Source organism: Silurus aristotelis (genome assembly GCF_946808225.1).
Source record: "Silurus aristotelis genome assembly, chromosome: 2".
NCBI classification, from domain to species: Eukaryota; Metazoa; Chordata; class Actinopteri; order Siluriformes; family Siluridae; genus Silurus; species Silurus aristotelis.
The window spans coordinates 29,063,868-29,076,141 of NC_139575.1; the positions used below are offsets into that span (position 1 = coordinate 29,063,868).

At 40.8% G+C, this 12,274-nt stretch overlaps 1 protein-coding gene across 2 annotated transcripts; it reads left to right on the plus strand.

Annotated features, from left to right (window-relative positions):
• The first annotated feature begins 1,360 nt into the window (after positions 1-1,360).
• Positions 1,361-5,864, plus strand: blcap (bladder cancer associated protein). 2 transcript variants are annotated; one of them, XM_083534680.1, is made up of 2 exons: positions 1,361-1,512; positions 4,986-5,864. In XM_083534680.1, exon 2 carries the CDS (start codon positions 5,124-5,126, stop codon positions 5,385-5,387), a length of 264 nt encoding a protein of 87 aa, XP_083390806.1. In that variant the 5' UTR covers positions 1,361-1,512; positions 4,986-5,123; the 3' UTR covers positions 5,388-5,864. The 2 variants fall into 2 exon arrangements, with proteins under 2 accessions (XP_083390806.1, XP_083390805.1); XM_083534679.1 differs by having other exon boundaries at positions 1,372-1,525.
• The last annotated feature ends 6,410 nt before the right edge of the window (positions 5,865-12,274 follow it).

Below are 12,274 nucleotides of genomic sequence, written 5' to 3' on the forward strand. Positions count from 1 at the left end.
AAAAAGAGACACTTTGGTTCATTTAAAGCAACGACGAAACCGAGCAGCAATTTTGATGTTGGATGTAATTGTGAGCGAGGGCCAGCGGTGCTGTTAATGACGCGTTACACCCTTCGGTCTCAACCAAATGCGTCGGAACAAAAGGGTTGCTTGGTGTTTCTATTGCTGTCTATTACAAATTCCTGACTACTGAAAGCATAGCCAAAGTGTAACACTCACACGAACTGTTCTATTACATTTCAGCTCGATGCTGTAAAATTGCATTCAACACCGCTTTTGCTTTCCTGTGCACCCCTTCAATTCTCCCTTCATTCATTCACCCGCTTCTCAGTGGATAAACATAAACATTACTGTAAACGCTTGGAATTGTAAATTTTGTAGAAAATACGTTAATATTCATGTAGAAAATAAATTTCTGAAACAAAATGGTTTTAAATTAAGTCGTAATTGGTGTTATTTTTTAAATGTGAATTAAAATAAAGTATAACAAAAAGAAAACCATGTCAAATATGAAAACATATATATTTGTTTGATTTAAACAAACAAACAAAGAAAAGTACAACTAAATATATTAATTCATACCAATAAAAAAATTCCCTTTTCCTCAAACAGAAAAAAAGGGAAGAAAAATGAAAAGTAGAATCGAATTGCATACAATATGGCTTTACTTGTATGGTTTATTTACGTATGGTTTGTGCATTTTTTATATAATGAGTTATTGGCTGTGGGAAGCATGAGACCTTTGAAATTTAAATGCAATTTAGACTCAAAACATTCATTTACACATTTTATATTTATAGCAGGCAGCTTTTTTCAGAGCAATTTACAGAAGTGATTTCAAGTCTCTGTCAATAAATACATCATGAAAGTGGCTAGAAATCAGTCTTAAACTTTGTTGGCGAGGTAATATAGTTAGAAAAGCACACAAAAAGCAACATTTCCTAGAGCCATAAAGATAAAATTAGAAGGGTTTTTTTTTTCAAGAATGCTGTTTATATCTTGTATTGTTTGATTTAGAATTTTCAAAAATAAACTTCAAAGAAAACCTAATTGAAGTCTGCATACTGCTTAGTATGTAATAATTACACATTAAAATCATTTCATTTGACTCTCTGCATAAATCCTTATGAGTTGAACTTAGCGTGTTTGTGGTTCTGTAACTGCTCTCTGACAGTTTAATGGTAGTGGTTAGTCAGCTGAATAAGACCACTATTTTCGGAAATATTGTTTTGGATTTTAATGCGGCTCTTGGCAACGTGAGGAACTACAGGAATGCATATCACTTGAGTTTGGAATGAGCCAACAAATGGCTACTGTGGGCGGCACTGTTCCACGCTGAACTGCGCGAAGCCGCAGCGGTGACGTGGTAAAGGACTGAGAGAATTTTAATCAGGCATTTCTCAGGACACGCGACCGCCGGGGTCTTTAACTGTCAGCCAAAGCAGAAGCACCTTGTGTTAGCAGCAGTGTTCGTGTGGGTGAGATCTCACTGTTCAGCACGTAAAATGACAGGTATTTTATTGAAGTAAGTGAGTAAACTGTGTTATAGATGTGTCGATAGTTTTGTGCTCTTTTGGGCTGCTAAAATAGGTTAAACGTTAGCTGGGTGTATGCTTCTAAGGTAATATGCTAGCACTCGAACATTTTATTTCCAAAGCTAGCCTCTTGAGGCCACTGCTATCATTAACTGGTGATGATACGGAGAAATAACCATACATGTTACATAATTTATAACTATAATGCATAGTTCAGTTGTTAAGTTAGTTATAGCTGGTTTACAATTAGCCACCTAGCTAATATGAACCTTGTTAACTGTTTCGGTTCCGAAGAGATAATCAGCAAACATTAGCAGGTCCATAAATGTGTATTTGAATCTGTATATAGGTAAATCTTAAACGAGGTACGATTTGGTGTTAGTTTAACTATTGACAACTCGATTTAATGGTCTAGATGCTGGAGTTATAAAAAAAAAAAAAAAAGTGTCCGTTTGCTAACTAGCTAACAAGTTAATCTTAATGCGAGGCCAATGGCTAAATATAGCATGTGATTTCCTAAAATACACCCTGTCGTATACTTGCAAATTTTGTGTAATAACGACGACAAGACCGTTTGATAACTCTGCTGTGAGATATTGAATAATAAAAACAAGCGCCGTTTTGAAAACGATGCTGAAGTTGGTGTTTAGGTATGTGTTCCACGTTAAAGCTCCGGCAGTTCCGCCTGGCTGCCTGTAGCTGGCGTCGTAAAGCACTGACAAACTGTGAACCATCTTAATAAAAAGGAAGCTATTTATTAGATTATTTGCTCATTCTGCAATCTTCCAAAAACAGTTGGATGAGATAAGAAAACGCAATATACACTAGAATTGTTACACAACTCTTTTGGGTGTTGGCAAATAGCAAGATTATTTGCCAATACTCTTGTCCTGGCCCAGTAAAAGCAGAGATGTAGTATATAAGGTTGTGTTGGTAACCTGCTCGTAATTAACAGTAATCCAGTAATTAACAAAATTACAGCAGCCCTAATCAACTGTAGAAGCTCAGGATTATGCCTGAGTTATGCAATCATTCATACACACGGCATAGCCATAACATTAAAACTCTGCACTGTATTGTCTAGGCCCCCTTTTGTGCTGGCCCATTAAGGCATGTACTCCAAGTCTTCTAAAGGTGTGCTATGGCATTCAGCACCAATACAGTAGCAGGAGTTTCTTTAAGTCTTGTCATTGGTGAATCAGGGTGTCCATGGATCAGATTTTTTGTCCAGCTAATACTATAGATGCTTCATTGGCTTGAGATATGGGAAATTAAGTGGTCAAAACTCGTATCTTATCTGAACAATTTTGCAATGTATTCATTTGAATTATCCTCCTGAAAGAGGTCATGGTCATCAGCGAATGCTATTTCCAGATTAGGGATAGCTTGATGACACTTATTTTTGCCTTTGGTATGACACCAGAATGTAATATCTCGGCATTGATACTAAATGGATTCCATAAGTGACCAATAAGCAGCCTCAAAAGATTGAATAAAAAACCTTTTATACTTTTTGGTAATAATTGCTGCATACTGGAAACTTTCCTTGGAGAGGATCTAACCCAGTTATTTAATGTCTGATAAGATTTGTGTAAATAGAGAGGGTAATCTCAATATGCAAAACAGAAAGGTCAGATTACACTGCTAGAAAACCTACTAAATAGCAACAAGATTTTTGGACAAATGAAGATGAGATTGTCTTGTATGAGAATTAAGGGAAGAGATAAGTATGGAAAATAAGGGAAGGGATTATGATCCAAAGCATACCACATGGCAGTGCATTTGTTTGGTGTTTATTGTTGATGACTGCCACTAGATCTAGCAGGATGAATTCTGTATATACAGCTATGTTTCCTGCTCAGTTTTAAACAAATGCTGCAAAACTGACACAGCAGATAAATAATAACACTGAACGCAACACAAATTTTTAAGGCAAATAAATTATTTAATGGCTGAGTAAAATTGAATTCATCTATTTTAAATTTCTTTGCACATTTGAACTCCAATAATGGATTCACCATTATCAACACCCTTTTATAAAGTGTCAGAAATAATTGGATTTCAAGTCATTTTGACAACTATCTGGGAATAGAGATTTCACAATTTAAACTAGTTTAAGTAGAGAATCAGAATCGGAGAATCAGAATCGGCCTTTGTCAGTTTAAACACAGAAAAATCCTGGAAACTAAAGCCTACAGGTTCTTCAGAGATCTCAATGCTTGTGTTCACTTTACTTCATGCCATCCAGAAGTTGTCATTCCATGGCAGCGTAGAAAACCTCCCTGAACATGTGCGGACAAAGAGATGTTGAAAGAATGCAGTGAAAAATGTGGAAAGGAAACAATCAATTTCAAAACTAAATTCAAGCTCACCTTATACAATGGTATACAATGGATGCAGAAAGTATACAAACTACTGTCAGAATGGCAGGGTTTTTTTGTGATGCAAAAAAAATGTAACCAATGTAAATCATGTCAGAACCACCCTCAATTTTAAATTAGATTGTATAACAAATTAAATGAAAAACTTTCAGAAACAAGGAAAAATAATCATATAAATATGCACTTCCTTTTGTAATTGGGACTATAGCTACAGTATCTCTTAATTGAGTACACCCCTCACATTTTAGAAACCATTTTAGTATTTCATTTCAAGGGACAATACTATAGAAATGAAACTTGGATATATTTCAGAGTAGTCAATATGCAGCTTGTGTAGAAGTACAGATTTACTGTCCTCTGGAAAAAGAACTCAACATACAGCCATTACTGTCAAAATAGTTGCCAAAGTGTTCTGCTCCAGAATGCCACAGTATTCCATGTTTCCCTCAATGTATCGCAGCTCCCAATTACCAGCAGCACTCATGCAGCCCCAGACCATGATTCTACCACCACCATGCTTGACTGTAGGCAAGACACAATTTTCTTGGTACTCCTCACCAGGGCATTACCACACATGCTGGACACCATCTGAGCCACACAAGTTTATCTTAGTCCCATCAGACTACAGGACATGGTTCCAGGAATTCATTCTCTTGGACATTGTTTTCTTCAGCAAACTGTTTGCAGGTTTCTTGTAAACCAGCTTCATAAGAGGCTTCCTTCTGGGACGACGGCCACACAATGTGAGGTGTAAGGGGTGTACTCACTTTTGAGATTCTGTATGTTTAGAATGAAGGATGGATCTAACGAAGAAAATGGATTGCCACAGTAACAACACTATTATATCTATTTATTTATTCTTCACATCTGGGCTGTGGGGTCACTTAGCTAGACAGTGTTTCCCATCCACACTACCCTTCCCTACCCATATGTGTCAACCACTTTGCAGTATTTGTTAGGTTGCGTGTAAGACTATGTAAATACTGCAAACATATTACTTGTTTTTCCAAAGTATTATCATAGCAATAATTAAAAAAAAGTTTTAAAACATTTGTCTTTTTTCTTCTAGGACTGACATAATATCTGGCTGGACTACTGGACTACAAAGCTGAGTTCCACCAGCAGTTGGTGGTTGTACAACACAACCACCCATCACTCTGGATATCTGATTTGAAGTTGACCATCCCCCAGTAACTACAAAGAGACAATGTACTGCCTCCAGTGGTTACTTCCGGTCCTGCTCATCCCAAAGCCGCTGAACCCAGCATTGTGGTTCAACCATTCTATGTTTATGGGCTTTTACTTGCTTAGCTTCCTGTTAGAAAGGAAGCCATGCACCATTTGTGCCTTGGTGTTCCTCGCAGCCTTGTTCCTCATCTGCTACAGCTGCTGGGGGAACTGCTTTCTTTACCACTGCCATGACTCTCCACTGCCAGATGCTGCACATGATCCCAACATTGTGGGCACCTAGATTTCACATCCTCAAGAAATTCTTTGCAAAGCTTCTTGGACAAACCCTGGACAGTGTCTGACTTTGAATGAACAGATATGATAAATGCTGAGAAATTTCCAGAAGATTTCTGAAGCCCTATGTTAATTTGATACAAACTTCCCTCTTGTTCCTACTTTATTTTTCCATTCTTAAAAGCAAAGAGGTCTCAAATCTTGATCCATGGGTCTTTTGTGGTGTTCTGTTTTAATCTTTCAACCCAACTTTTCATTAATTAATTGGATGCTGAAAGATTCTGGTGTGTGAGCATGTATGAGTTTTATCATATAACTTTGTTCTTCATTGTCAGTTTAAGTCCCAGGGTCTGAGGTGACTAGAGTTAAATGTCCAAATTGAGCTTACTGTAGCTCATGAGTATTCAAAGTAATGAACTTGTGTGCAGCTCAGTTTGTTCAAATGCTGTTGCAGCTTTTAAATCAATAAAGTTCATAATGTGCAGATTGACTGTATTCAATTTATTTTTTATAAAAGTTCTATAGATGCTGGAAAATGAGCACAGGAAGGGTAGACATTTAGAGTTTGGGTTTGACCATATTTGATGCATGTTTGTTCACTGTCAATCAAAGCTTAATTGGTCAACAAAACTAAAACATGAAAGCTCAAAATGCATGTTCATTTTTTTTTTTTTTTGGTTGAATTAGGAATGCTGTAATTTTTTGCAAGTTTTTATATTCATAAACTTTCGAGTTCTTAAATAAAAAAAAGTTATCAAATGGTTGTCAAACTTAATATATTATAAAAATTAACTATAAAAATCATTAATACTTGCTCACACAGAACAGTGGTAAAGCAAATGGCCTATTTGGTATGGATTCATATTTATGGGAGGTGTTTGTGTTAGGTTTAACAACCTTACAATTTTTAATGTAACTAATAAAATATTTGCATGATTGTGAAAGAATGCAGAACAACTGAAAAGTTTCTAAAATCTTTCACATGGTGATATGATCACTCTTTTACCATGAACTTGTTTATGAAAACATCATAATGCATAAATAAAAGAAAACCATATACCAATAGTTCTTAATGTACACTTCAAAATTTCATGCATCGGTAAACCTTGAAGAATCCTAGTTTTGGAGATGTGAGGTCCCTGTAAAAAATGTTCAAAAAGCTAGTTTAATGCAGCCTGCTGGAAAAATTATTCTAATGGAACCTGAACCCCACCCTTGAGGATTGTCACTCTTTTTGGATTTACAAAAAAATGTTTTTGCCAATACTTTTCACAATAACTAAATATTCATAATGTGTTTTAATGCAGATTATTAGAATCAGGTTTATTGGCCAAGTGTGCTGACACACCCAAAGAATTTGGTTTCAGCTGCTAGTGACTCTCAAAGTACAGACATACTATACATTCAGCTTGGCCTATACGAGACAAAACGACAAAAACAGACTACAGTGGTGTGAAAAAGTGTTACTCCTTCCTGATTTCTTATTTTTTTGCATGTTTGTCATACTTTAATGTTTCAGATCATCAAACTAATTTAAATATTAGTACAAGTAAACACAACATGCAGTTTTTAAATAGAGGTTTTTATTATTGAGGGAAAACAAAATCCAAAGCTACATGGTCCTGTGTAAAAAAGTGTTCGCCCTCCAGCAAATCACAATGAGAGCCTATATTTAAAAATGGCAAAAACATGGAACAGTGGAGAACCTTCCCAGGAGTGACCGGGCAACCACAATTAACGCAAGAACACAGCGATGACTCATCCAAGAGGTCACAAAAGACCCCACAACAACATCCAAAGAACTTCAGGCCTCACTTGCCTCAGTTAAGGTCAGTGTTCATGACTCCACAACAAGAAAGAGACTGGCCAAAAAAAGTCTACATGGCAAGACAAAAACTGCTGCTGAACAAAAAGAACATAAAGGCTCGTCTCAGTTTTGCCAGAAAACATCTTGATGATCCCCAAGACTTTTGGGAAAATACTCTGTGGACTGACGAGACAAATGTTGAACTTTTTGGAAGGTGTGTGTCCTATTACGTTTGGCGTAAAAGTAACACCACATTTCAGAAAAAGAACACCATACCAACAGTAAAATATGGTGGTGGTATTGTGATGGTCTGGGGCTGTTTTGCTGCTTCAGGACCTGGAAGACTTGCTCAAGTCAAGAGTCAAGAGTCAAGAAGCTTTTATTGTCATTTCAACCATATATAGCTGATGCAGTACACAGTGAAATGAAACAACGTTCCTCCTGAACCCAGGTGCTACATAGAACAACATAAAACAAACAGTACAGAACAGAAGAACACAGGGCCGAGAACTAAGATCCTCGCCACATAAAGTGCATGTGTGCAGCTGGTGCAAACGACAACACAAGACAGTGCAAGACAACACAGGACAGTGCAGGACAATACACAATACACAAAATATAAAATTAAAAATAGAAATAGCTCCGCCAGTAAAACCTGTCGTAACAGAATAAGGTGCAGTGTAAACAGAAAAATGTAAACAGAATTTGTGCAATTCAACAGTAGCAGCAATCAAAAATAAAGTGAACAGTGACCAAAGGATTTGGACAGAATATTGTGCAAAATAACAAGTCCCGGAATCAGCAACAGACGGCATGTAAACATTTTGCGATCGTGAAAAATGTGATTGGTATTGAAAACCTGGGTGAACGAAGTGTATGATGGGTGTTGAGTCCGGTTTGTGCGGATCAGTCACACAGTTGTGTGTAAGTGTGTGTGTGTGTGTGTGTGTGTGAGAGAGAGAGTTCAGTTCAGTTCTTTGTTGAGGAGCCTGATGGCTTGCGGGAAAAAACTGTTGCACAGTCTGGATGTGGCGGCCCGAATGCTTAGGAACCGTTTCCCTGATGGTAGGAGTGTGAAAAGTGTGTGTGACGGGTGTGTGTGATCGTCCACAATGCTATGTGCTTTGCGGATGCAGCCTGTAGTGTAGATGTCCATGATAGAGGGGAGAGAGATTCCGATAATCTTCTCAGCTGTCCTCACTATCCTCTGTAGGGTCTTGCTGTCCGAGACGGTGCAGTTCCCAAACCAGGCAGTGATGCAGCTGCTCAGGATGCTCTCAATGGTCCGTCTGTAGAACATGGACAGGATGGGGGGAGGGAGATGAGCTTTCCTCAGCCTTCTCAGGAAGTAGAGACGCTGCTGGGCTTTCTTGGTGATGGAGCTGGTGTTAAGTGACCAGGTGAGCTTGTCCGCCAGATGAACACCAAGGAATTTGGTGCTCTTGACGATCTCCACTGAGGATCCAGCGATGATCAGTGGAGAATGGTCACTCTGTGTTCTCCTGAAGTCAACAACCATCTCTTTAGTTTTGTCAACGTTTAGAGACAGGTTGTTGGCTCCACACCAGGCTGTTAACCGTTGCACCTCCTCTCTGTATGCTGACTCGTCGTTCTTGCTGATTAGACCCACCACGGTCGTGTCATCGGCAAACTTGATGATGTGATTCGAGCTGTGCATTGGTGCACAGTCGTGAGTCAGCAGAGTGAACAGCAGTGGACTGAGCACACAGCCCTGGGGGCCCCAGTGCTCAGTGTGGTGGTGCTGGAGATGCTGTTTTCGATCCGGACTGACTGAGGTCTTCCAGTCAGGAAGTCCAGGATCCAGTTGCAGAGGGAGGTGTTCAGGCCCAGTAGGCTCAGCTTCTCAATCAGGTGCTGAGGAATGATTGTGTTGAATGCTGAACTGAAGTCTATGAACAGCATCCTTACATAAGAGTCCTTGTTATCCAGATGGGTGAGGGCCAGATGGAGGGTTGTGGAAATAGCATCGTCAGTGGAGCGGTTTGGACGATATGCGAACTGCATGGGGTCCAGTGCGGGTGGAAGTTGGGTCTTTATGTGCCTCATGACGAGCCTCTCGAAGCACTTCATCATGATGGGTGTGAGTGCAACGGGACGATAGTCATTGAGGCAGGAGACAGAAGACTTTTTCGGCACAGGAATGATGGTCGTCGTCTTGAGGCACATAGGAACAGTGGCGCTGCTCAGGGAGATGTTGAAGATGTCAGTGAGGACATCTGCTAGCTGTTGTGCACATTCCCTGAGCACTCTGCCAGGAATGTTGTCTGGTCCAGCAGACTTCCGTGGGTTAACTCTGCATAGAGTTTTCCTCACTTTAGCTGTGGTTAGACAGAGCACCTGGTCACTGGGAGGAGGGATGGTCTTCCTCGCCACCATGTTGTTCTGCACCTCGAACCGGGCGTAGAAGTCGTTCAGCGCATCTGGGAGGGAGGCGTCACGGTCACAAGCAGGTATTGTGGTCTTGTAATTCGTGATCGCCTGGATGCCCTGCCACATGCGCCGGGTGTCTCCACTGTCCTGGAAGTGGCCGTGGATTCTCTTGGCGTGTGCGCGCTTCGCCTCTCTGATGGCACGAGACAGTTTGGCCCTTGCTGTTTTCAAGGCCGCCCTGTCCCCTGCTCTGAAGGCAGAGTCTCTTGTTTTTAGCAGCGCACGCACCTTGGCGGTCATCCACGGCTTCTGGTTGGAGCGTGTAGTGACTGTCTTGGAGATAGTCACGTCATCAATGCACTTGCCGATGTAGCTGGTCACTGTTGACGCGTATTCCTCCAAGTTGATGAAATCGCCGTTGGTTGCAGCTTCCCTAAACATGTCTCAGTCAGTGCATTCAAAACAGTCCTGGAGGGCAGACATGGATCCTGCTGGCCAGGTTCTCACTTGCTTCCGAACTGGTCTTGAACGCCTGCTGAGTGGTCTGTATGCTGGGATCAACATAACAGAGATGTGGTCTGAGTACCCGAGGTGGGGGCGGGGCTTTGCCCGGTATGCGCCCCGGATGTTTGTGTAAACAACATCCAGCGTGTTTTCTCCTCTGGTTGCAAAGTCCACATTCTGATCAAATTTAGGGAGCACAGTCCTGAGATTTGCGTGATTAAAATCTCCGGCGACTATAAACAATCCGTCAGGGTGTGAGTTTTGAAGTCCGCTAATGGTCCCGTAGAGCATGCTGAGCGCTTCCTTAGCATTAGCGCTAGGTGGTATGTACACTCCGAGCACAATAGCGGTGGTGAATTCCCGGGGTAAATAAAAAGGTCTACATCTCACAACAATAAACTCCAGCAGCGATGAGCAGTAGGTAGAAACAAGCACAGAGTTCTTACACCATTCCGTGTTGATGTAAACACACAGACCGCCGCCGCGAGTCTTACCGCACAGAGCTGCATTTCTGTCGGAACGAAACGCGGCTAGCCCGTCCAGCTGGATGGCGGCGTCCGGAACTCTGTCGCTCAGCCACGTCTCCGTAAACACAAAAACGCAGCAGTGTCTGAACTCACGCCGAGTAGCTTGTTGGAGTCTGATGTAGTCTAGTTTATTGTCCAGGGAGCAGACATTTGCCAGCAGTAGTGATGGTAGCGGGCCGGCTAGGGTTAGCTTTTAGCCTAGCATTATCACCCGCTCGCTTTCCGCGCTTCTGTTTTCTCGCGCAGCGCTTCCGATTCCCCCTCTTCCGCCCGTCCGCCGCAGGCGATGCCGAGGACTGGAGGCCTGGTTCTCGGAGCACGCCGAGGTCGCATAGCTTCTGCCGCAGGTCATCATTAATGGTGTTGTTTGGGTTGTTGCTGAGTTCATTCAGGGTTTTTCGGTTGTACACAGGGACACCGGTTGCTCTGATGTCCATGTATTGTAGTAAGGCGGGCTACAAAGTGAGAGTAGCACCATTTTGGGTCCGGAGCGGCCGCTGCGAGCTACTGCCGCGCCGCCATCTTGGAACGTGGAACTTGGAACGCCATCTCATTGCTGTGATAAATGGAACCATGAATTCTGCTGTTTACCAAAAAATCCTGAAGGAGAATGCCTGGCCATCTGTTTGTGACCTTAAGTTGAAGTGAACTTGGGTTCTGCAGCAGGACAATGATCCAAAACCCACCAGCAAGTCCACCTCTGAAATTCACCAAAATAAAGACTTTGGAGTGGCCTAGTCAAAGTCCTGACCTGAATCCTATTGAGATGCTGTGGCATGACCTTAAAAAGGCGGTTCATGCTCGAAAACCCTCCAGTGTGGCTAAATTACAACAATTCTGCATAGATGATTGGACCAAAACTCCTCCACAGTGCTGTAACAGACTCATTGCAAGTTATAGCAAACACTTGATTGCAGTTGTTGCTGCTAAGGGTGGCTCAACCAGTTATTAGGTTTAGGGGGCAAACACTTTTTCACACAGGGCATTGTAGTTTTGTATTTTGTTTTCACTCAATAATAAAAACCTTCATTTAAAAACTGCATGTTGTGATCACTTGTGTTACCTTTTACTAATATTTAAATTAGTTTGATGATCTAAAACATTAAAGTCTGACAAACATGCCAAGAAATAAGAAATCAAGCACTTTTTCACACCACTGTATGTACCCAATTATGTGCAGTGGGTAGCACTGTCACCATCCAAGGATGTTTCTGTTATTTTCTGAGCTGGTATTCCTGTCTGTGTGAAGCTTTGCATCCTGTCTGATTACACTAAATCGCCTGTGTGTTCAGTGTTTAAAAGTGTTTTACGTTCAAAGTAAGTAAAAAAACACAATGCCACTAAAACGTTTGTGAACCCTTTACAATTTTCTGTATTCCTGTGTAATTCTCATAAAATCTAAAATTATAAATCTTAAATTTGATCAAATTGTCTTAATTAAAGAAATTACATAAAAATATGAGAGTTATTTGTTACACAGAACTAAGAAATACTACATAAAATTCATCAGTGCATAAAAACCAGAATAACAAAACAATAGAAAAATCTGCACAGTGCACTGCTGACCATTACACAGGGCTAATGTGAAGTAAAGCTCAATTTTATTTTGTATCCATGCACGTCTTTAGCAGCAGTCTTAGAACAGAATGTGCCTATAAGATATTC

Coding starts and splice junctions, on each gene's coding strand:
- blcap (XM_083534680.1), top strand. CDS start 5,124: ATGTACTGCCTCCAGTGGTTACTTCCGGTCCTGCTCATCCCAAAGCCG.